Genomic DNA, 21945 nt, shown 5'->3' with positions numbered 1-21945 from the left:
GTAAGGGGAAATGTTTGATTAGACTGAGGCTTGGCCTTGCGCCTGCTCGTTGGGCCACTTACATCCACCTCGGTGGCCGTTTCAGAGTCGCCACTTTCGCTGCCCTCGGGCAGATCGTGCAGTTCGGCGGCCATGCCGCCTGGCTCATCCACAGATGTGCGCGATGCGGACTTCTGTGAGGGTATGCTGCGGCGCGACTTCACGCTGATGCCTGAACCGGATCGTGGCATTTGGGGTGAGCTGCTACCGCCTCCACCTCCGCCGCCAGCGGCACCAGAGCCAGCAGTTGGGCCTGTCGCTTGTTTGTCCATCAATAATTTATCAGCCGTGCTGTTGCCCGGCGTGCTGACCATGGCCGCGTTCGAGTCCATGTTGCCGCTGTTGCTATCGGATGTGGCCGAGGCGTTGCTGTCTGCCACGGATTTGCGCGTCTTTGTCTGCGCATCGTTGAGTCGCCTGGGTTCGTGTTGGTTGGTCACAGAATAAGGTTTAACTAGTTCTACTCCTAGGAAGATCTACCCCAGCCCCAGTCCCAACTCACCTGTAATACTCCAGTGCAATGCGCACGGGTATGATAATCAGCTCCGTTAGCTCCGGCACCAGTTCGCCGAGCGCCTCGAAGAGCGGCAATAGGACGAGCCCAATGAAGCGCACCTGGGAGCCGGGCTTGCTCACCTTATCGGGATCCATGAACGGTGTCACCGGCAGCCCTTCGGACTTTTCGGCGGCGCTCTGTGCAAAGAACTCTTGGAGCAAGCGATCCAACCAGGGTTCAGCCACGTCCATGGGCCGTGCCTCGTTCGAGATGTCCGCCACCTTGATGAGTATCATGCACAGCTGCAAAAGATTAGGAGTAATACGGATTCAAAACTTACGGGCCTGCTCTCGCGCTTACCAGATTGATGTGCGCACGATTGTTGTAGTCAAAGATGGGCGTTATCTCCATAAACTGCGTGAGGATCTCGTTGTGGCGCGCCATATCGGTGGCCAGGATACAGCGGATGATGCCCTCCCGTATGGTGCTGAAAATGAAAGCAAAATGTATATGTAATATGTAGATAACGTGGCAATAGAAATTGTTTCTCATCTACTGGCAAAGACTGCCTGGGTGGCGCCTCTACTGAATGCTCCCAAGAACAAAGAAGAACTGGCAATTTCGCATTATTCTATGCTAACAAGTATACTTTAATCGTATGGAATACGAATCAACTAGGAGATAACCGGACCAACAGCTCCGAGCTGCCCCGCACTCGAACCATCAAAATTTCCTGAGATCCTGCATACCAGATTTGGTGTCTCTGGTACTCATAAACTCATTAACGATATGCTCTAAACAACTTGTCTCAATATCAATATTTAATCTACTGGGGTTTTTATTTTAATTAAATGCAAACATAATTTCAGCGTAAGCTATAAAACTGCAAGATATCGATAAAATACATTGCCACTAAATCGATATTAATCGATATACAACAAAATTGCTGATGCTCACAATTTAGTTCTAACTTTAAATATTTGTATTTAAGTACAGAATTGATTTTAAAGTCGTTATTTGTCGATAGGTGATTGCTGAACATGTTCAAGGAATTGTAAAGCTGTATTTAAATACCAATTTGGCCTGAAAATCGATCACTTTAATAGACTCATTGAAGCACACTCGAACCGGTTCACAGGAATTAAACACAGAGCTCTGGCAAATTGCAGGGCTTACTGAAGGCAAACATCAGTTGTCTGCAGCAGAGGCCAGCAATGCTTTAAGCCTCCTCAACCCCACCATCAAGGGCGCATTCCAAGGGGATGGCGTCTGTTTTCGGGGCGCATTGCGTATACGCCATGTTTTGCATGTTGTTTACGGCTGTTGCTTCTTTTTAATACGCTTTTAGAGGGCATTACAGTTTCATCATGAATAGTGCAACGCATCGAATGAGTTATCTCTGAAACCATAAAAATATATACTCTAGAGCGAGACGCTCTCCGACTCTCTCTTGCATGCAGTACATATGTATGTCGGAGACAGCCAGATCGGACAACTACAGATGTTATAGGATTTATTGGTCAAAAAAGAGTATTTAATCTTCGTCTAGCCGATTTATTTGTTGCGTTTTTTTTTATGCTTTGTTGGCTTACGTGCGCTGCTTACAAGAAAAAAAAAAACGTAACTATATTTTGACATCCAAAGCGAAAATAAGAGAACGCGAGAACGTGCGATAGAGAGAGATATAGTTAAGAGTATAGTTGCAGACTAAGCAGATGGGGCGCGCAAATATTAAATTGCATTTCGTTTTATTTTTATTTCAAAGAAAATGAAAAATACGCAAAAGTCGCATCAGATACGAGCAGAAAATTGAATTTTGTCGTGTCAAGTGGCATTGACGCTGCACACAGATGCAGACGCAGCCCAAGCCAGCCAACAGATCTAACGCATGGTATGGCGGTGTTAAGGGGGGGTGACTGGAGTGTGGGGGGGGGGGGGGGGGGTTGCAAGTAAGGGTAGGGGGCGTGCCACTTTAGTTACTACATTGGAAATTCAGCACCTGCCACGCTGCCAACTGCAAATAGAGCGCGAAGCGAATTTTATGCACTCGACTTGACGCCGTCGTCAAGCTGCAGATATCACAATATCCAGCGTCCATGTCTTGTTGTCATTTTCTAGCGATTTTCTAGTGATTTTCCAGTAGTAATTATAGTGGCATTTAGGAAATGTTGTCACAACATCTCAGCCTCAATGCTGCTCGCAAGTGCAAAACAACGTAGTCTCTTCAATTTTATTATTTTCCATTGACATCTATGACATATTTCGATGTCGATTATACTCTTTATTACAAATGGATGGAGCTGAGCTAATTTTCTTTCATTTTTTAATAATTTATTTTGAACAGTGCCGTTACATTTATGGGTCTCTTGGATTATTGAGCGGTAGAATGATTTGGCATATTCGTGTGCAGCCATATTTTTGGTTCTCATCGGTGCAATTAGAAGCTAAACAGCTATTTCAATTCTCATGCTAAATTTATTTTGTTACGCTGCGCTTTCGCAATATGGATAACTAGGACAATGTATGAATAACTGGTTTTATATAAGTTAAAAGTGCATTAGATTTTCATTTATAAGTCGGTCAAGCAATCATTAGTCAGCCCTTAATCAATATTCAGTCAGTAAATCAGCCAGCAAACTGGCCAATCACATTGTAAGTCGGTCAAGCAATCATTAGTCAGCTATTAATCAATATTCAGTTAATAATTCAGTCAGTGAATCATCAGGCAGCTTGCAATCAGACAGGAAACTGATCAATTACTTTGTAAGTCAGTCAGTCAGTCAATCATCAGCCAGCTATCAATCAATATTCAGTCAGTCAATCATTGGTCAGTTATCAATCAGTATTCAGTCAGTACAAACAAACAAACAGGTCAGTCACTATGTAGGTCAGTCTTTCAATAATCAGTCAGCTATCAATAAATGTTCAATCAGTAACTCAGTTGGTCAGTCAATCATCAGTCAGTTATCAATCAATATTCAGTCAGTTACACACTCTGTCAATCAGCGAGCAATATGGTCAATTACTGTAAATCGATCACTCAATCATTGCTTAGTTATCAATCAGTATTTAGTCAGTAAATCAGCAGACTGATCAATCACTTTGACACAGTCAGCTATCAGTCAATCTTCAGTCAGTCAATCAAACAGCAAACTGGTCAATCACTTTGACATTCAGTTAGTGAATTGTGCGGTCGATTAGCCTGTTAATCTTTAATGTTAAAATTGTGAATCCATTAGACAGTCAGTCAACCATTTAAAAATTAGCCATGCAGCCGGCACATCTGTCAATCACTAGTCAATCAATATCATCAACCAGTTAATCAGTTATTTTCGTTGAGGAGAATAAAATAGCTTGTAATTGCTCAGTTCACATCACTCTTCCCACATACCTGCAGAACAGTTAGCAAGGGCATTGAATCTTCGGCATGCCAAAGATATGCTTACTTTCTCGTTTGATATCGTATATATATATATATAAAGATTGATTGATTTTCTCAAACACCATCAAGTTTTGTGCCTGGTATCGCTGGGGGCAATCAGCGCTTCGGCGTCTCTAATCCAATCGCCAGACTTTGGCATTGCGTAAATCTCAATGTCAGAGCTTATCAGCGGCGCGACAGCTGCTTATCAGCTGCCGCTCAGCTCAGCTGCTGCTCAGCTCAGCTCAGCTTCGTTCAGCTTAGGTTTGGGCAGTTAATTTGTAAATACGGGAGAGAAAGCCACGTTCCTTATGTGTGGCAAACAACTGAACCAGCGCACAATGCAGCTCCAGCTGCAGCTGCTGCTGCTGCTAGTCCTGGGCAGCCAGTGCATTTGGGGCCATGTTGTTAGCTGCGCGACTGAAGCAGCAGCGGATGCCATGGACGTGAGCAAATCGCCGTGCGAGAATTTCCATGAGCACGCCTGCGGCAACTGGCACGCCCCCTATGAGCTGCGTGCTCTAGGCGCACACGATATGCGGTCGAAGCTGCGCGCGCTGAACAAGCAGCTGCTTGTGCGGCACCTTGAGGCCAGCGGTGGAGATCAGGATCAGCTGCACACGTTTTATGACAGCTGTATGAGCGGCCGGCAGTCGCTGCACGTCTATATGGATGCAGTGCAGCAGCTCGTGCCGGATTGGCCGCTGCTCAACAATGCGACGCGCTTCGATTGGTCACGCGGCAGCGCTGCAGTGCGTCGCTTTGGCGCCCAGGGCTTGTGGCGTCTGCTGGTGCAGCCCAATTGGCAGGCGGCAGAGCAGCTCATCTTTTATCTGCTGCCGCCCAGTTTCAAGCTGTTGGGCAACAGCGAGCAGAGCGAGTTTCTCTACCAGCGCTATCTCAAGTATCTGCTGCTCGAGCTGAGACTGCGCGTCCGACGCGCTGCCACGCTGGCCGAGCAGCTGGTGAGCTTTGAGCGGCAGTTGCGCAAATTGACGCCGCCGCCGTTGGAGGAAGCCCAGACGCTGGTGCTGCACGAGCCGCAAACGTTGCAGCAGCTGGCGTCGCAGCTGCCGCAGCTCCAGCTGCTCGACTACTTCCGGCTGCTGCTAGGCGAACGCTATACGTCACAGTTGCTGCTGGTGGCGGACACGGGCTACTTGCAGCGCTTGCAAGGCGTGCTGCACGCCGCCGACCCGCTTGTTCTGTCCAGCTGGCTGCTGCTGCAGCTGCCGGCGCACTTTGAACTCCATCTGCACGAGGACACCACGTTGGCTGCTCAGCGTGAGCATTGCCTGCAGCAGTTGAACCAGTTGCTGCCGCGTCAGCTGTCGCAGCTGCAGCAGCGTCTGTTGCACGGCAGCGATGCGGCGGCGTCTGCCTTTCGCAGCCGTACGCAGCGCCAGCTGCAGCTGCTGTTCGACTCGCTGAAGGCTCAGTTCGAGGTTTTGCTTAATGCCACGCCAATTTTCGAACAGGACGCCGCCACACAAACTCTGGCGCTGCAAAAGCTACGCGCAATGCGGCTGCTGCTGCCGCCGCCGCCGTCGCCACAGCAGTTGGAGCAGCGAGACGAAGGGAAGGCGCAACGCGATCTTCAATCTACGAGCTTCAGCTACGATACGAATCTGTTGCATTTGTCGCAGGCGGAGTCGGATGCGCAGTTTCAGCTGGCGCTGGACTGCCTGCAATTGCCATGCGAGTCATCTGCTACATGGTCGGGCCACGCCCTCGGCCCACTGGATGTGAACGTGTACTATAGGCTGAAGCTAAATGCGATTGAGCTGCCGCTGGGTCTGCTGCGTCCGCCCCTTCTGCCTAGCAGTAGCAGAAGCAGCTGCGAGGCAAATGCTGCTCGAGAGAATTCGGGGGCGACGGCGCCGGATGCGGATGTGGATGCGGAATCGCAGGCCCGCCTGCTGGGCGGCTTGGGCTACATGCTCGGTCACGAACTAATCCATGGGTTCGACTATGATGGCATCAATTATGATGCAGCTGGACGTGTGGCCGGCGGCCAGTGGCCAGCGCGCGCCATCATTCGCTTCGGCCTGCGTGCCGGCTGCTATTTAGGGGCACGCTACAGCAATGCGACGTTGACCATCAATGAGAATATTGCGGACAGCGAGGGATTGCGCTTGGCCTACGAGGCGTATCGGCACCAGCAGCCGGCCAATGCCTCAATGCGTCCGTTCTTTGTGGCCTTTGCGCAAAACTGGTGTGGACAGGAGGTGGCGTCCTCTAGCGGTGCACAGCAGCATGCCTCGCATCGGGAGCGTGTCAACAATGTGCTGGGCAACTTCCCGGAATTTGCTGAGGCCTTTGAGTGCAAGGTGGGCAGCCTGATGCATCCGCCGGACAAGTGTCGCATTTGGTAACCAGCGGCGCAGCAGGGGCTGGGGCTGGGGCAGGAACAGGGTCGGGGACAGGGACAAAGCTGAGTGAACGTCAATGGGATGTTTTTCAAATCTGAGTAAAGCAATGAAATTGAAATTGAAATGAAAACTCTTGAGTGTACTCGATTGGTGCGGCATCTCATTACAGCGCAGTCACGACTTGTTTTGCCATAAAATGCGGTAAACACACACACACACACATACACGCACATAAACACGGATTACAGCAATGTATGTGGAGCATCCATTACCTGGCTTTTACTTCAAAAACTATGGCAACAGGCGGAGAAAAATCCTTCGGTAGGCACATAGTGCAGTTTTCAAAAGAGTCGAAATATATAATTGGCATTTTTCAGTCCTTAGCAACACTGGAATATGCATGCATAAATCTTGAATCTCAAATAAAGAGGCACACTAGAAAAGTTCATGGAACTGACAAAGGGAAATGGCATTTCACACTCTTTCTTAATACTGATAAACGTAGTTCATAGGTACTCCTTAAAATTCAAGGACTCAGACTCAAGTAATCGTTTACCTAATGATGGTTTATGTGACAGCTATATAAAAAAGTCGTGAGATTCGTCCGACTGCGAAAAAGTAAATCAAAATCAAAGGTTAAACCAAACACTTTTCGAAAGGACCGGGTGGATTTCATAGAAACATGGCTACATATAATCAGATGGATCGAACCAGTATAATATACAGTATAAGTAGCTACCTTAGGAGTTATTGTATGCAAGGCTATTCCCTTATTGAATAAATGTTAATTACGCGCTTCCTTACATTTCCCACATATCTGCAGAGCCTGCAGGCATGTGATTAGAGTATTTAATGCTTGGCGTGCCAATGATAATCGCTCACTCCTTGTTTCACCCGTTCTTAAGGCTTATGTCCTATAAACTGAGAAGTCTTGATGAGCGCAACAGCTTTCTCAGCCGCAAGTCATTTGGTGTTGGAAAACCCGCAATTGTGTCATTGTTTACAAATGACATTTAAGTGCATTTGAATGACGCACAACTCTGAAGACTGAGAAAAGCAACACGATTCGTCAAGCGTTTCTCAACTGCTGATAACTTATGGCAACATGGTAATAAGAGCAATAACACCACAAGCACACAGACAGAGAGAGAAAGAGAGAGAGAAGAGGGAGAGAATGAGAAGTATATAACAGTATCCACATATATGACGTTGACACAAGCAGGCAAAGAGTATCGTGTGGTATCGTGTGGCATCGTGTGGTAACTTCTTGGCACTCTTGGCACTCTTGGCGGGGGCTGCTTCATGGCATTTACAAGCATATTGTGCATGTGCATTTCTGGCAAGTTTTGCTATCAAAAACTCCCAAAAGCATGCAGCAGTTTATGCACGCAAACTTGGCAGCAAAACATTGTGAAGGCGCCCAACGTGCGACTCTCCTGATGGCGCCCAACGTGCCAAAGTCGGAGTTGATGAGGGACCACGCAGTGCGGTGTTTGTCTTCGGGGCATTCCAGCTACTTCGAGCTTTTCTACCCGTTCTTGTTTATAATGATGATGATGATGATGATGATGATGATGATGATGATGATGATGATGATGATGATGATGATGATGGTGATGATGATGATGGGGAGGATAATGGGCACGGGCATGATGTTGCCTTACCTATTTTAGCTTTCACAACGCCGCTGCCTACGTGAGCGCGCAATTCAAAGTCAAAAACATTTTCCCCCAGCTAATCCACTTAATTAATGTTTGCGGAATTTTGCAATATAAATGCGTTGCAATGAGTACAGAAACTACGCTTTATATATATCCACCGCAAGAATAACACAAATTAATCACAAGCAAAGCAAGTGGGACTGCTTTTTAGTGGGACTGCCGGACTAAAAGATACTCCGCAGCCAGCGTCGAGCTAACGTTACAAGTACGTCATCTTTCCTCTTTGCATCAACAAGCTCCGATATCCTTTCAATTTGTAGGATCTAGGTAGTGGACCAAAGGAGCAATAGTATATCATTAATGATATTGGAATCAATTTTGCGGTAAGCTGTGTCTTTGTCTATGTCAAGCAGTTGCATATGCAATTTGGAGTGCCTAGCTCCTTATCCTTTGAGCTAAGCCTAAGAAACTTGACTAACAAAGTCGATTTTTATCGATATTATTGAAATCGATATTATTCATTTTTAAGCCCCTTGTTTTTCTAGTTTCAGGGATCGTATATGCAAACAAAGGAACATGACTTAATCGAAACAACGCGTAGACCTTACTCAGAATTTCCATAATTCATTTAGGAAAAGCCTACTGCTGCATGTTATCTACATGTGCAATGCTTTGTATGAATAAAAGGTAAAGAAATATAAACCAACCCTCAGTTTGAAGGCGTGTAAGGTGAATGAAAGGAATCCAACTTCAAAAAAATGCCTCGGTAAAGTTGTAGTTTCACTTCATGGAACAAAACCATTGCGTACTGAGTTGATGTATTGGAAATTTGGATGAACTTTCCCAGAATGCAAACTCAGTACGTTTGCGAAAATATTTCAAGGGAATTTGCTGGGGATTTGTATTTCCTTGAATTTTCTGTCAACCATTGAATGCAATTTGCATTTCGAATGCGACAGGGAACTTATATGGGATTAATATTCAGTTCGACTTTATGTTATGTGGCAGACCGAGAATTAAGCTCTTATGCATAAAGTAATTACAAGTTATCGATAAGGCAACATCGCGTGGGACTAAATTGTGAGATATATTTTTTGCGTGGGAGATGTGTGATTGAAACCTTAAGTCAAAACGAAATATTTCTAGGAAATTATATTTCAATGAATTTTGTGTTCAATGCAATTCAAAATTTCAAAAGCAACACAGACTAGCGAGCAATAAGTAATATGATTTACAAAGGGTTTGAATAATTAATTGCAGAGAGAGAGAGAGAGAGAGAGAAAGAGAATCCTAGTCGCAAGGCATGAATCGGAGGCTATGGCCAAAGGGCACATCTCGGTGGAAAAGCTTAACTGTATCGATTGCAGTAATACTCAAAGAATATCTGTGGCATTTGATTGAAGAAATGTAATTTAATAATTATCAAATTTTTAAACAATACATCAAAATCATTAATAATCACAGCATTTTGCAGCTAGACTCAAGGTTTTAAATTTATCTGCCAATTGCCAACAATATACCACAAAGTAGGGGCACTCTAGCTCTGGTCGTGAAACTAGGCGCCAATCTGGCATTGTAAATAATTAAGCTCTGTCCTTTATCCATTAATACACAGAGAGGCACATAACCAAACACACACACACACACGCAGCGCTAACTGCGTTTTTTTACTACATCCGTCAGTCTCATTCATGAATAACATCGGTGCTTATAGTCCGATCAAAAAGGCGTGTTTCAATCTATTTTAGGAAGATTATTTTTTCTCCTCTGTTTATACAATACGAGAATTGGTAGTTCCGTGCTCTTATAAGTCTTGAGATATGTTCCAAACACCTAATCTCAAAATCGATACTTATCGAAATAGGGCGAGGTATCGATCAATTGAAATAATCGACAGCAGAAGCTGTGCACCAAATTGCAAGTCTTTAGCCCTAATAGTCTCTGAGTTTGAGAAAACAGACAGACAGACGAATTTAGTTAGATTGGGTCGGTTATTGATGCTATTTGATATTTTATATATCTATATATCGAATATATCTACCGCCAGCCGTTGCCTGTTACATGCAAGCATTTGAACAAAATAACAATGCCAAGTTTTTGTCATATTGAATAGTTTCAGGTTATGAAAGAGCTTCATATTATTTGCTTGAATTTTCTTCCATTTTCAAACCATCGTCGCAATATATTTTTGTATCAAATGACATTTCTTGCCATGCGCTCAGCAATTGACAATCGAAAAATGTTTCAATATATTGTTTGTAAAAGCAGTTTGACTTCAATTTGTGGGCATTAGGGTTTTGTTTGTTGTTTGTGTTTTGATTCCCACTCGACTTGGGTCGTTACGAGCGAAAGAATAACCAAAGAAGTGTCCTGCGTACAGTTCTACAGTGCAATAAGCAAGGACAACCGGCGCGAGTTGCCTGCACCAAATCGATACGCTCGCGGACCAGGCGGCAGAGTTGCCCCACGCGGTTGCAGCTGTTGCCTCGTGTTGGGTGTTAATTAGTGCCCCAGCAAACGGGGCCGACGTTTAATGCAACATCATTTTGTACGTGCCGCGCATAAAATAGAGTCAAGCAAAGTTGGCAATTAAATGGCTAGCAGCCCGAACCGACCCAACCCGGCCCCAGCCCTCACACTCCCGCCCGCTTCCGTCCGCATGGTCTGACCCAAATAGCGGGGCTTAAAGTGCTACCAATTTGCAGGTGTTACTCACTTGAATGTGTCCCGGCTAAAGTTCTTGAATATATTGCACTCGGGATGCTCCAGCAGGCGGAATGCAATCGAGCAATGATGATTCTCCAACGGCGAGATGTCATTATATCTGTAAAAACAAAACGAATCAAATATATAAATAAATATATTCATAACAGATTCAGGGCAAGGTCTTACCTGAGCGCCAGTTCGGTGCGTGCATTGATCTGATAGATGTTGTTATACCCAGGATGATCGAGGTCATGGCAAATGCAGGACACGAGCAATATGAGGCATTCCAGATCGCCCAGACGGTTCAGTAAATTCGCTTGACGTGTAATCGCGTACATCTGCATTAAATAAAGAAAATACATACATTTATAAACTAATGATAAGGCTATAAACTTATATTAATATTCACAATATTTAATTATTATCAAGTTTTACGCGACCTTGCTCGGGTAATGTAACATAGAGATTTGGTATTGTTTTTAAGATAATATCTTGAACTCCAAGTTTAAGTTATACTTCACAAAGATATTTGAAAATGTGTTTTAAAGTCCATTGAATAAAAAGCCAAACGTTGAAATCAACAGTTTCTCCCCATTTTGGGAGAATCTTGAAGCCTTTGTTTGAAAATATATGGCTGCGTCACGTATTCGTTAGCTTCTTATGTAGGGCCTTTTAAATAAGTTCAACAAAACCTAAAACTTTGCCCAAAAAATCTTCGACCCGCAAATTCCCCCGAGAAGTCGAAAATTGTGCAACACGTCTCAAATGAATTTGAAATCACGTATGGGCTTACGTCCTAAGCTTTGCCTAATCGAACGTTGCCTCGCATTTTTCATCCAATAGCGATGGACTTTGCGAAAAACGTATCATAGCAAAGAAATTGCATGCAAGAGTTTTCCTCTACATTTTCACAGTTGCCGATAGAGTTTCCTAAATCGCTGAACACGCACTTAATAACTTCTTTAATCGAATATTTAAGACCGATTAGACGAATCTTAGAGCTTTCCTCAAAATTGACGCCTAGATTTTCCGTAAAGTGTAAAATGAATTTTATTATGGCTCTTTGTGGATGAGCTTACCCCCGAAGCATTGTCCATTCCATCTTTGACAAACATTTGTCGTCCAAGAAAAAAGAAAAAAACGTTTAACAAACCTTTTTCCACCAGCTAGGGTAAGGGCTAGGGCTTTGATTTTGGGTTTAAAGCAAATTGGACAAGCTGAAAATTTAACTAAACAAATTGTGATCCACCAAGGAAGCTTGGATTTCACACGTCTCGAAGCTACCAAATCCTTGACTCCCATTTACACCATGGAGGGTTTAATTCAATTTTCACGATTTTTCCACACTTGCGGGTGGAATTTCCCAAAACAACATCTTAACAAAATGTCAGCTTCCTAGCTCTAACTGTTTTGGGATGCAATTAGTCAGAACAAACACATTTATATATCGAGATATATATATATATACCACGGGCATTTTCTATGAGCTTGCAAGGGATATGTTATAGTCCTGCTCATGTCATTATTGTTTTTCGTCGCATTTTCTTGTCTGCCTGCTGTTGCTTTCAACTGCAATTCCATGGCTAAATGCTTACACGTAGGTGCCCTTTGGCCAATCGCCAAACATGTCGCACTATTAACTATGGTATTCTCTTTTCCCAAGCTCTCTATCTCTTCTTCTCTCGTCCAAACTCTCTCGCTCTCCCTTAGATTGTCTCTCAATTTGGCTAATTAAATGAAGTGTCTGAGCTGTTTGTTGCTGCCTGTTGCTGCCTGTTGCTGCTGTTGGGTGCTTTTCAGAATATATCTTAAATAATGGCTGAGATAGAGAGAGACAGAGAGAGAGAGAGAGAGAGAGAGAGAGAGAGAGAGAGAGAGAGCACTTTTAATGTTGGAAACCATTAAGCCAAATCGCATTTGATGCTTCAACGTGGCCAACAGCAGCAGCAGCAGCTAGCAAAAAGTATCTGGCGGATGCTGGGCATAGGGCTGCTGGTTTAAGCCAATGGCGAAGGTAAAGGTAAAGGTTAAGTTGAAGGCAACTTAATTTGTCTGCAGCAAACGGCTGCGAAACCTTTGCAATTACTAGCAGCCACTAAAGAAGGCCCCGCATCCAGCCCACCCCCTGCCGCACCAGCCTGCCCAGCAAATGAAAATGACTTTTCCAAGTGGGGCGCGACAGAGGAGCATAGAGATAGAGAGATAGGGAAAGTGAGTGGGTAGTGGGTAGTGGAGGAGAGACCCTTAAGGAATTTCAACAGCGTTCAATTTAAGCTTTTTGAAATACAAAAGCAGCGTTAAGTTTGCTTTGCGCTTTGCTGCGCACCAAAGTTGCACTGCGGGGCAATTGGGAAGTGGGCGTGGTCGGGTTTGGAGTTTGGTGTTGACGGGCGTTCCAGGGTATTCGCGGGTGTTGGAGACAGGGGCTGGAGGGCTCGTTAAAGTTGCTGCATAAGTTTGGTCGTCATCGTTGTCGCCGCTGCGTTTACTCTGGCATTAAGCGGCGTTGTGTAAATGCATAAGCTTTTGGGGTTGGCGCGATCCAAAGCGGGCCAGACGGGCAAGGCTAAGATGGATGGGCAACGCGGGGGCGGCGGGTCGTTTAAGAGGGTAGGAGTGCAGGGTTGGTTAGTGCTATAAATTTATGCAAATGCGAATGCTGTTTGCATTTCGAATTTCGCAAGTTTATCTAAATTCATTGTCAACAAACAGACGAAGCAACGACAATGTGCATAGCGCCAACTCGCAGCTTGCAGTTCGCAGCTCGCAGCTCGCAACTCGCAGCTCCCAACAAAACCCCATCATCGCCTACAGCCCCACAATGCCCGGCAACCATTCACAACACTGGCAAAAGTTTTGCAGCGTCAACACCCCGAGGAAATCAACTTCAGCTTGCAACTGGCAACTGGCAACTGGTAAACTGGCAAACTGGCAAACTGCACTTTGTTAATGAAAAGCTGAGATGGTGTGTCGCTCATTTGGTAACAAAAAATATAAACTGAAATAGGGCTCACACATTTTCTTTTATCAACGTGGCTGTGTGGTTGTGTGGGCGCGCCTACAGGACCGCTGTCAGCTGAATAGTGCAGCCAGACATTTATTGGTTTTACCCTGTAATTTTAAAATGCCTTAAAAGAGGGTATCTACAGGTTCCGCATGGTTTCTTCAAATCTGCCGCTTTCCATGCTTTCCGTTTGCCACAGCTTTGAGAAGCAGTTTGAGCAGCCGAACATAAATTTCTTCTACTTGGAGCAATTTTTTTCGATTTTGTTTTGAATAAATATTCACCCATTTTCCGCGCTTGTGTGAGTGTTCAATTTTCGCTGACAGCTTGCTATGATAACCAAACATAATGTCAGTCGGAACGTTCAGATTTTTATATGGACACAGCTGAAGGTATAAATGGGTACATATAAATGGGTAGATATATATATATATATATATGAATGTATTTATACCCTGAATACATTGAGGTAGAAGAGAAACGTCTTGGATATAAGTGTATGCATTTATAGGCAGCAGGAAGCAGGCTAGAATGTTTGTAAAAGTAGCTTGGCGCAGGGCTTAGGGTATCTCCGAGTCTGTCCACTCTTACATATCTATGGTATCTTGAAAAAAAATACTCCGATTCTCAAAGATTTTTAATACATGTCTAGAAAAACAGCTTAATTTGAATCAGAAATGAAATATGCGTTTAACGACTGACTACAGGGTATTTTTCGGTTGTGCCTTTTGATTTGTTTTTGTTTTTGTTTTTTTATTTAGTTTTTTTTTGCATTATTGCATTGTTTTTGTCGATGGCAGGAAGGCAAAGGCGAAAGCCGCTTAACGGCTGTAGTGTCCTGTCACACACACACACACACACACAGCCACAGAGAGAGAGGAAATTACATGGGCTATACATACATGAGTGCCTATGCAAATGGCAAATGGCCGCCCATTGAATTGTAAAATACGCACCATCGCATATGCAGACGAGTCTAGCGGCCATTTTGCAGCTTAGAGTGCCCAAACTGACATCTGCTGCGAGGGCAGTTCAAACAGTTTCCGCTTAAGTCAGAGCCCTTCAATGGGCCAATGCTTGGATGGAGTTAATGTTTCCCACTCATCATCATAAATTTCACTGATTAATTTTGGTATGAGTGGAGCTAAAGACTACAACTTAATAAATATAGTATCGTCTTTTTGTATAGCCACGAAAAATGGGTGGATAAGACTATTAAGATTTGGTGCAAATGCATGTTACAGGCAGAAGGAAGCATCTCCCGGAGTGCAAATATTTCACGTTTTTGTATAGTTGCCACAATTTATCCCAAAATAAGTACGCGCTTGGGTATATACACATTTCCCTATGCCCTATTCAAGTCGTGAGAAATGCTTGAATATCGGACTATAAACATCGAAGCTAATCAAGTTCCTATGCATAGTGTGAGGAAAAAGTAGCACTTGGAGTTTCCTTTCCCCAATTTATCGCAGAGATTTGTGCGTTTTTTAAAGTTATTTCGATTCTGATATAATAACATTTTAGGGTGGTTATCTTACAGTCTTGTGGTCTAAATTATCGATTGGTTCTGCCTATCGATAGCATCGGATGTTAAATGGATTCTATTGTTGTTACAGCTGGGCGCAGTGTGGCAGCGTCTGATTGCATTTGTTGTTGCTGCTGTTGCAGTTGAATAAGAAACGGCAGCGACAATGACAGCAGAAACAACAACCCGCGAGAACAACAACGAGACGGGAATCGCTGTAGTTGTAGTTGCACGCATTGTGTTGCTTTATAAAGAGCTCAAGCCCACAAATGTGAATAGATTCGAGTGTGTTTTAGTTGTATTTACTTTAAACCATTTGCCATAAGCCAGAAACTGCAAACTGCTTTCAGCTTGTCTCTCCCTTGTGCTCTCAGAAAACAAACCACTTTGCGGGCGGCCCTTGCGGCATGCCACATATGAAACAATTGCAGTTGCCGCTCGTGCACCATTCATGCTTTCATCTCCGTTTCTCTTTCAGCTCTTCCCTTTACCGTTGTTCATTTTATAAATTTTCACTTTTTATTTGGTTGCACAGTGCCACGCCCATCGGCGCCAACTTGGCTTTTGTTGTCAAGTTGAAATAATTTTTTAAAGTTTCGTTTCCTCTCCACAAAGTCAAAAGCCATATGGCATAGCTACAGTGAAGCCGGCTTAATAGTGAACAAAATGTAAGTGCTTAAAGCTTAAGCTTAACTTCTTCCATTAGTTTTTTTTTTGTTTGAAAGTCACCATGCGTTATGTTTTCCAACAACGGATTATTCTAGAGCATTGCATTGACTGGGCGTTAGGCAACACTTTTACCAAGAATTGCTATATCGGCATAGTATTGTCGATTTTTTTATGATGTGGATGTCCATTGTTGTTAAGACTTTGCACATATATAAGTAGCATATTTTGGTCGAAACACTTGAGAAAGAGAAAAGCCTTTCATACCAGCTAATGACTTGTTAGGCACTGAACAAAAAAATTTCCTAAATGAATTTCACTATTTGCACAAATTAGGCGCCTAACAACACTGTTTTCATTAGCAGTTATGTTGAATATTAAGGCAGCAATTAAATCGCTTATCAACACTTCTGTCGGCATCAGTACTCATTAAACGTGTCTCAAAACGGTTGAGGCGTTATTATATATTCATAGGAGTAGGAATAGGTTTAATTGAGCCAAAATATTATAATATTTCGTTTACAGCACCTTTCCACATGCATTATTTTTTGTTGTTCTTTTCGCTCTTGACTCAAGCTACTTTTTATTTCGACTGTCTTCTGCTAACGATATTTATCGATAAACTTTAGTAGCTGCCCATCTGCAATGCTCCTTAGTGTTGAAGTCTTGTGCGAGCTGAGTTCTTAATTTATTTTTCGGAGCACTGTGGCCTACAACTTAAGATGCCAACTAACAGCGCATTAATATTTCATCTTAATGTTGAGCAGACGAACCGCTGCCCAAAACAACAACTACAACAACAACAATAACAACAACAACAGCAACAACAACAGCAACATAAAATATGTGTACTATATAAAGACTGCATAAAAAAGCAAGTTTCATTTGCCAAAAATGTAGGTTAAAAACTCGGTTCGCAAAATGCTTCGTTGGCACTTGAGAATCTAAGTGGGTCGCTGTCGGTGGGTTGGAAGGTTGTTGTTTTTTTCTCTCTTTTTTTTTCTTTTCTTTTTTTTGGAGGTTTTGGATTTTGGGTGGGTTTTTATGTTGGTTTGTTCGTTTGTTGTGCGCCTGGACAGCAGCTGGCCGCTTGTTGGGCACAATTTGCATTCGCCAGCCGCTGATTTTCCTTTTGTATACCCTTGCGCAGGATATTTTAAGATGGTTGTGATATTAGCTACGTGTCTTAATAGCCATAAGCTATGCAATTACACAATACATGCACAGTTGTTGTTATCTAAGAAACCATTGTGTTTTACAAATAGGCTAATCAATTTTATGTACGTTCTATTAAATACACTCAATACCTTTAAGCTTTGCCCTAGCACCTAAAGTTTGCTCAAAAACAAATTTGATATATGCAAAGTATCAGGTAACGTAATCGTAATCTGGCTTAAAAAGTTGCCTAAAGATAGTTTAATGAAATTTCGTTAAGTTATTATGTTAATAAGCTTTCATTCCAGTTATCGGACGAATACTTTGTGATATCTTGAGCAAACTCATCAGGTTAATGTATTTAAATATATATATTTTTTGCTTTGTTAATGTGAAGTTTGGTTTGACTTGCTTTGTTGTTTTGTTGTTGGCTGGTGGTTAAAATTCTCAACAAATTAAAACCTCGAAAGAGGTCACATGCCTCAACTCAATAGAAAGATAAGCTGATGATGGAATCGGGCGAATTGAATGAAAAACGGATGACTATATCTTTTATGTATATGTAAAGGCACTTCCGTCCACTATGTTTATTGAAAAGTGACTATTAAAGCAGGAACATGCGTATTAAAGACTTTTTGATAACAGAAATAAAACTGGGGATTACGACTTTGAGTTTGCCTAAGTCACTTAAGCACACAGGAAGGGTATTCAAATGTCAGCTAGCCATAGTAAGCTTTTTGTTTCCTGTTTAAATTTTTGTCGTTTTTTTTTTTTTTTTTGTTTCTATTTCCTTGCTCTTGGTCCAAATGCCTGACGAGTTTGTTTTCTACTTCTGTTTTTTTCGGTGAGTGGCCAGTCAGTTTGTCCAACTGTCAGTGCCAATGTCTGTCTGCCAGTTGTTGTTGTTGCTGTTGCTGTTGCTGTTGCTGTTGTTGCTGTTGTTGTTGTTGCTGTTGTTGCTGTTGCAGTTGTTGCTCGTGTTCTTGTTGCTATTTTATTTTAGTGAACATTGAGCGACATTTTGCGCGTCCATTTCTTTGCCTCTTCAGTTGTTGCTATTTTTATTTGTTGTGTATGGCCATAAATAGGCCTTTTCTTACACTCACACATACACACACCTAGACCTACATGTGTGCCTCTTGCTGCTTTGTCTGTCTTGAGCGCCCTTTGGCGTTTCTGTTGCATACAACGCGGCGTCTATTGTTCAGCTGCAGACAAACACACACACACACACACACACACACACACACACACACACCAATACACGCACACACATAAGGAGAGAGATAGAGTGAGAGACTGAATATATTGATTGCATGCAGCCTGGCCATCTTTTATTCTTTAAGGCTATATGAATGTACATGCATACATAAATATATATAAGTACATACACATATATCTATAAATTGTCCATGTTTGAATTTACCCTAGCTACGCCGCAGCGCAAGCATCTCTTGAACAATTTCAATTGAATTCAATTCCTGAAAGGCCCAGCTGTAGTCCTGAAAGGACACCCAAAGGACACTACAGCTTGTTGCAGGTCTGCATTCATAAAGAGTTTGGCTCAATTCCACAATTTAAGCTCAAATAAATTAACAATCAAATTAAGTACCTGTTTGAGAATGAATCAAACATGTGTGACAGACAGAAAGAAGGCTTTTAGCAGCCTTCGAAAATCTGTCTCAAGCTTCTCATATTAGTCTACATATTAAACAAGGATAGTTATTTAAATATTTGAATTACTCAAAACTATCGAATTTATGGGTATTTACGCTTCAAGATTCAAATAACTTGCTTGTTCTGAATATGCTTTTGATATTAAGAAATAGATTCACTTGATTTGGTTAGATAATTGTCTGAGCGATTCTTGGCTTGAGTTCAAATGCTTTCTAATACATGTCAGAGACGAGTGTGCAAATGACATATGCATGGATAGCAGAAATCAGAATTGGCTCAAAACAAAATTTACCAACACTTGCGGAATTGTCAGGGTTGCTAGCTAGGCAAAAAATGCATATCGTTGAAATAATTGGAAAGTTGTTGTATAGAAATAGCTGCTATGCTATTTCTCTATGATTGCACTCGATTCAATAATATTTCATAATTGCTATCGATAGAGTTGACAGTTTTCACTTACCATTTGGGCGACACAGAAACAATGCCGGAAATTATGAAATGGCACCTCATTGTAGTGCTTGTAGACCTCATAGAGCCATTCGCGCAGCGTATCGACGGGTATGCTAAACTTCTCAACGAAGCCAAGCTCGAGGAACATGGTCTGCATTAGGTGTATGACATCTGCATCGCCCCATTCATACGAATCGAAGGCCGGCAGACGCAGGGCCGCCTTCACCTCATCCGAAAAGTTAGTATCACAAATTTCCAGGAAGCGACGCTTCACTTCCTGATGCTTTGGTAGACTGCTCTTGCGATGTGGCGGGCCCAATGGCCGATTGGAGAGACCTGCGGATGAGAAAATGTTCCAAGCTCAAATTAGATAAGTATAGCATACAGCTAAATTTCGTTGCAGATACAGATACGGTTAACACGACAAAAAAAAAATATATTCGAGAGGCGGAAATCAGTCAAGTGGGTGTATTTGCTGCTGTTTTTGTTGCAGTTGTTGTTGTTGTTGTTGTTGCCGGCAGAGGCAATAAATAAATCAGCAAATTGAAACAGGAAATACAGCTGGGAAGTCGGACTGGTGGTAGTCATGGCAATTTGGATTATTGCAAATGAAGAGCCATAAACAAGACGCAGCGACAGACTAACTGAACTACAACAGAAAGAGAGAGAGAGAGAGAGCGAGCGAGCGAGAGAGCGAGAGGGAGACACCAGCTAGTGAGCTGAAGCCAAAATGAAACCAAATCGAAGTCCAGTGAAAAGTGAAAATGAAACGGAACAGCAAACGCTAAAACGGCGGAAGTACACTGGCCGTACCAGTGGGGGCGGTAGGCGGGGCAGCCGGCCAGCTACAGTTTTGTAGTTTGTCTCTGTGTCTCTCGTTTTTTGTGCCATGGGCGGGAAATTAAATTTTCAATCGGCAACACGCTTCACTGACCAGATGAAACAACAACAAAAACAAAACAACAACAGCAGAAGCTCCTTCCGTGTGAGTGTGTGTGTTTGTGTGTGTGTGTGTGTGTCGGTGTGTGTATGGCACAGGTGCATTTCAGGTACGACAACTGAGCTGAGCTGTTGATCTGTGGCCAACGGCCTCGAAAAACCAGACTGAGTTCCCCAAATGGCCAGCCATGCGTCGCCCATCGCATATCGTTGACAACTGTCAAAAATGGACGTCGGAGCCGCAACACACGTTGCAACACTGGAGGCGCCACCCTGCAACGGTTGCGGTTGGCAACACTATGCAGCTATGCAACACTGGCTCGCATTGTTAGTTAATTCACAGTAGGCTTTATTTTTTGTGCACATTCGTCGGAATTCACCGTTCTTCGATTCGTTACGTTTTCTTGGTCTTTAACAAATTCACTTTAAATTTAAGGAAAATTGTATTTTAAGCGTAGGCTTAGTAGTTTAAGTAACTGCAAGTCTCTCAATTTTCTATATATTCTTCAGATATTCATTTGAAATATTCCTGTGCTATACTCTATATATTTTGTCTATGGTTGGTTATTCAATTTTAATTTTAATTTTATAGCATATATGCGTTCACTTTACGTGCAGCTAGGCCGTTAATTGGCTTGATAGCTGTTTGTTTTGCATATCAACAGGTAATTAGTGGCAACGCCCTCCGTTTTGATTAGCCCCATTTATAGGAGAGCAATTGCTTTCTGTTCACTCTATGTTCACTTAATTGCTATTAATATTGATTTCACATGTGTGACTTCTTAATTTCCTTCTGCGTTTGCTTGCTTTGCAGCTTTTCAGTTTGTCAGTTGCACTTGGCGCTTGATTTATTATGCATCGTCCTCCACGTTAACTTAGTTTTGGCAGTTGAGCAAAAGCAGTTTTTGAAATTTCTCACAGATGTGTGTGCGAATGTGTGTGTGTGTGTAATTTATTAACCTCCAGTGTCACTTGCACAGTTTGACAAGCACATCTTGGATATGGATGGTTCTATTGTTAATTTACTGCGTGACATTTTTTGGCCCGAGGCAACTCGATCAAAATAGTTGCGAGGCTTGTGTAAATTGCAAAATTCCCTGCTCACACCCACGTTCCGTTCGCCTTTCACTTTGCCTTTGCCTTTGCCTTTGCCTTTGCATTTGTTGCCCACCGCAGCCACTTGTTAACCTGCCACGCCCCATCCACTACAGTATGGGCAAATAGGCGCACATATAATCAAGAATGGAAATTTGATTAAAATTGCTGCTTTTGATGCACAAAGAAATTAAAATGCTGACAGCCAGCAAAAGCAGAAAGAGTCAAATCAGTGTGTGTGTGTGTGTGCGTGTTTGTGTGTGCGTGAGTGTGCGTGCGTAAGTGTGTGTGCTACCCACCAGTGGAATTTACCTGGGCTAGCCACGCCTTGTGGTCGACGCACACATGTGAAGCTGCTGCAAGCCAAACACTTTGCGGGCTGCGTTTATAATTAATTTACTGCCACTTACAATTTTTAATTAAGCACAGTTCTCAGCGCATTTCTATTTGGCGCGCAACCGCGCACCTCTCAGCCAGTCACATGCCCCCGTCCCCACACACACAGCCCCCTGTCCCTTTTTCTAGGTTACTTTGTGGAGTTGTGCCAACAATGTTGGGGCCATTTGGCAGTTGTGTTGCCGCTGTGAATTTCAAATATTCGCACAAATCAAGTGGGGGGAGTTGGGAGTTCGAACCCTTCCACCCGCAAAAGTGTTGTAAAATCTCAATGGAACAATCCAAAAAAAAAAAATATGGCCAAATACAAATTATACTCTTAAATGAGAATAGTAACAAAAAA

General features: G+C 43.1%; 2 protein-coding genes across 2 annotated transcripts in view; one reads left to right on the top strand and one right to left on the bottom strand.

Annotated features, from left to right (window-relative positions):
- Pde9 (phosphodiesterase 9) overlaps positions 1-21945 on the bottom strand; it is a 158720-nt gene that overhangs the window by 4257 nt on the left and 132518 nt on the right. Inside the window, exons 5-10 of the mRNA XM_070206684.1 lie at positions 19183-19508; positions 10882-11033; positions 10706-10813; positions 896-1022; positions 542-837; positions 63-456 (exon numbers count right to left, since the gene is read on the bottom strand). Of these exons, the coding sequence (XP_070062785.1) occupies positions 63-456; positions 542-837; positions 896-1022; positions 10706-10813; positions 10882-11033; positions 19183-19508 (1403 nt within the window). The remainder of the gene's footprint in view (positions 1-62; positions 457-541; positions 838-895; positions 1023-10705; positions 10814-10881; positions 11034-19182; positions 19509-21945) is intronic.
- Positions 4234-6458, top strand: Nep6 (Neprilysin 6). The gene has a single exon (XM_002057106.4). The coding sequence runs from the start codon at positions 4268-4270 to the stop codon at positions 6329-6331; it is 2064 nt and encodes a 687-aa protein (XP_002057142.2). The 5' UTR covers positions 4234-4267; the 3' UTR covers positions 6332-6458.

Source organism: Drosophila virilis, chromosome X, assembly GCF_030788295.1.
Source record: "Drosophila virilis strain 15010-1051.87 chromosome X, Dvir_AGI_RSII-ME, whole genome shotgun sequence".
NCBI classification, from domain to species: Eukaryota; Metazoa; Arthropoda; class Insecta; order Diptera; family Drosophilidae; genus Drosophila; species Drosophila virilis.
The sequence above is the reverse complement of the archived record's forward strand: the minus strand, read 5'-3'. Positions and strand labels throughout refer to the sequence as shown.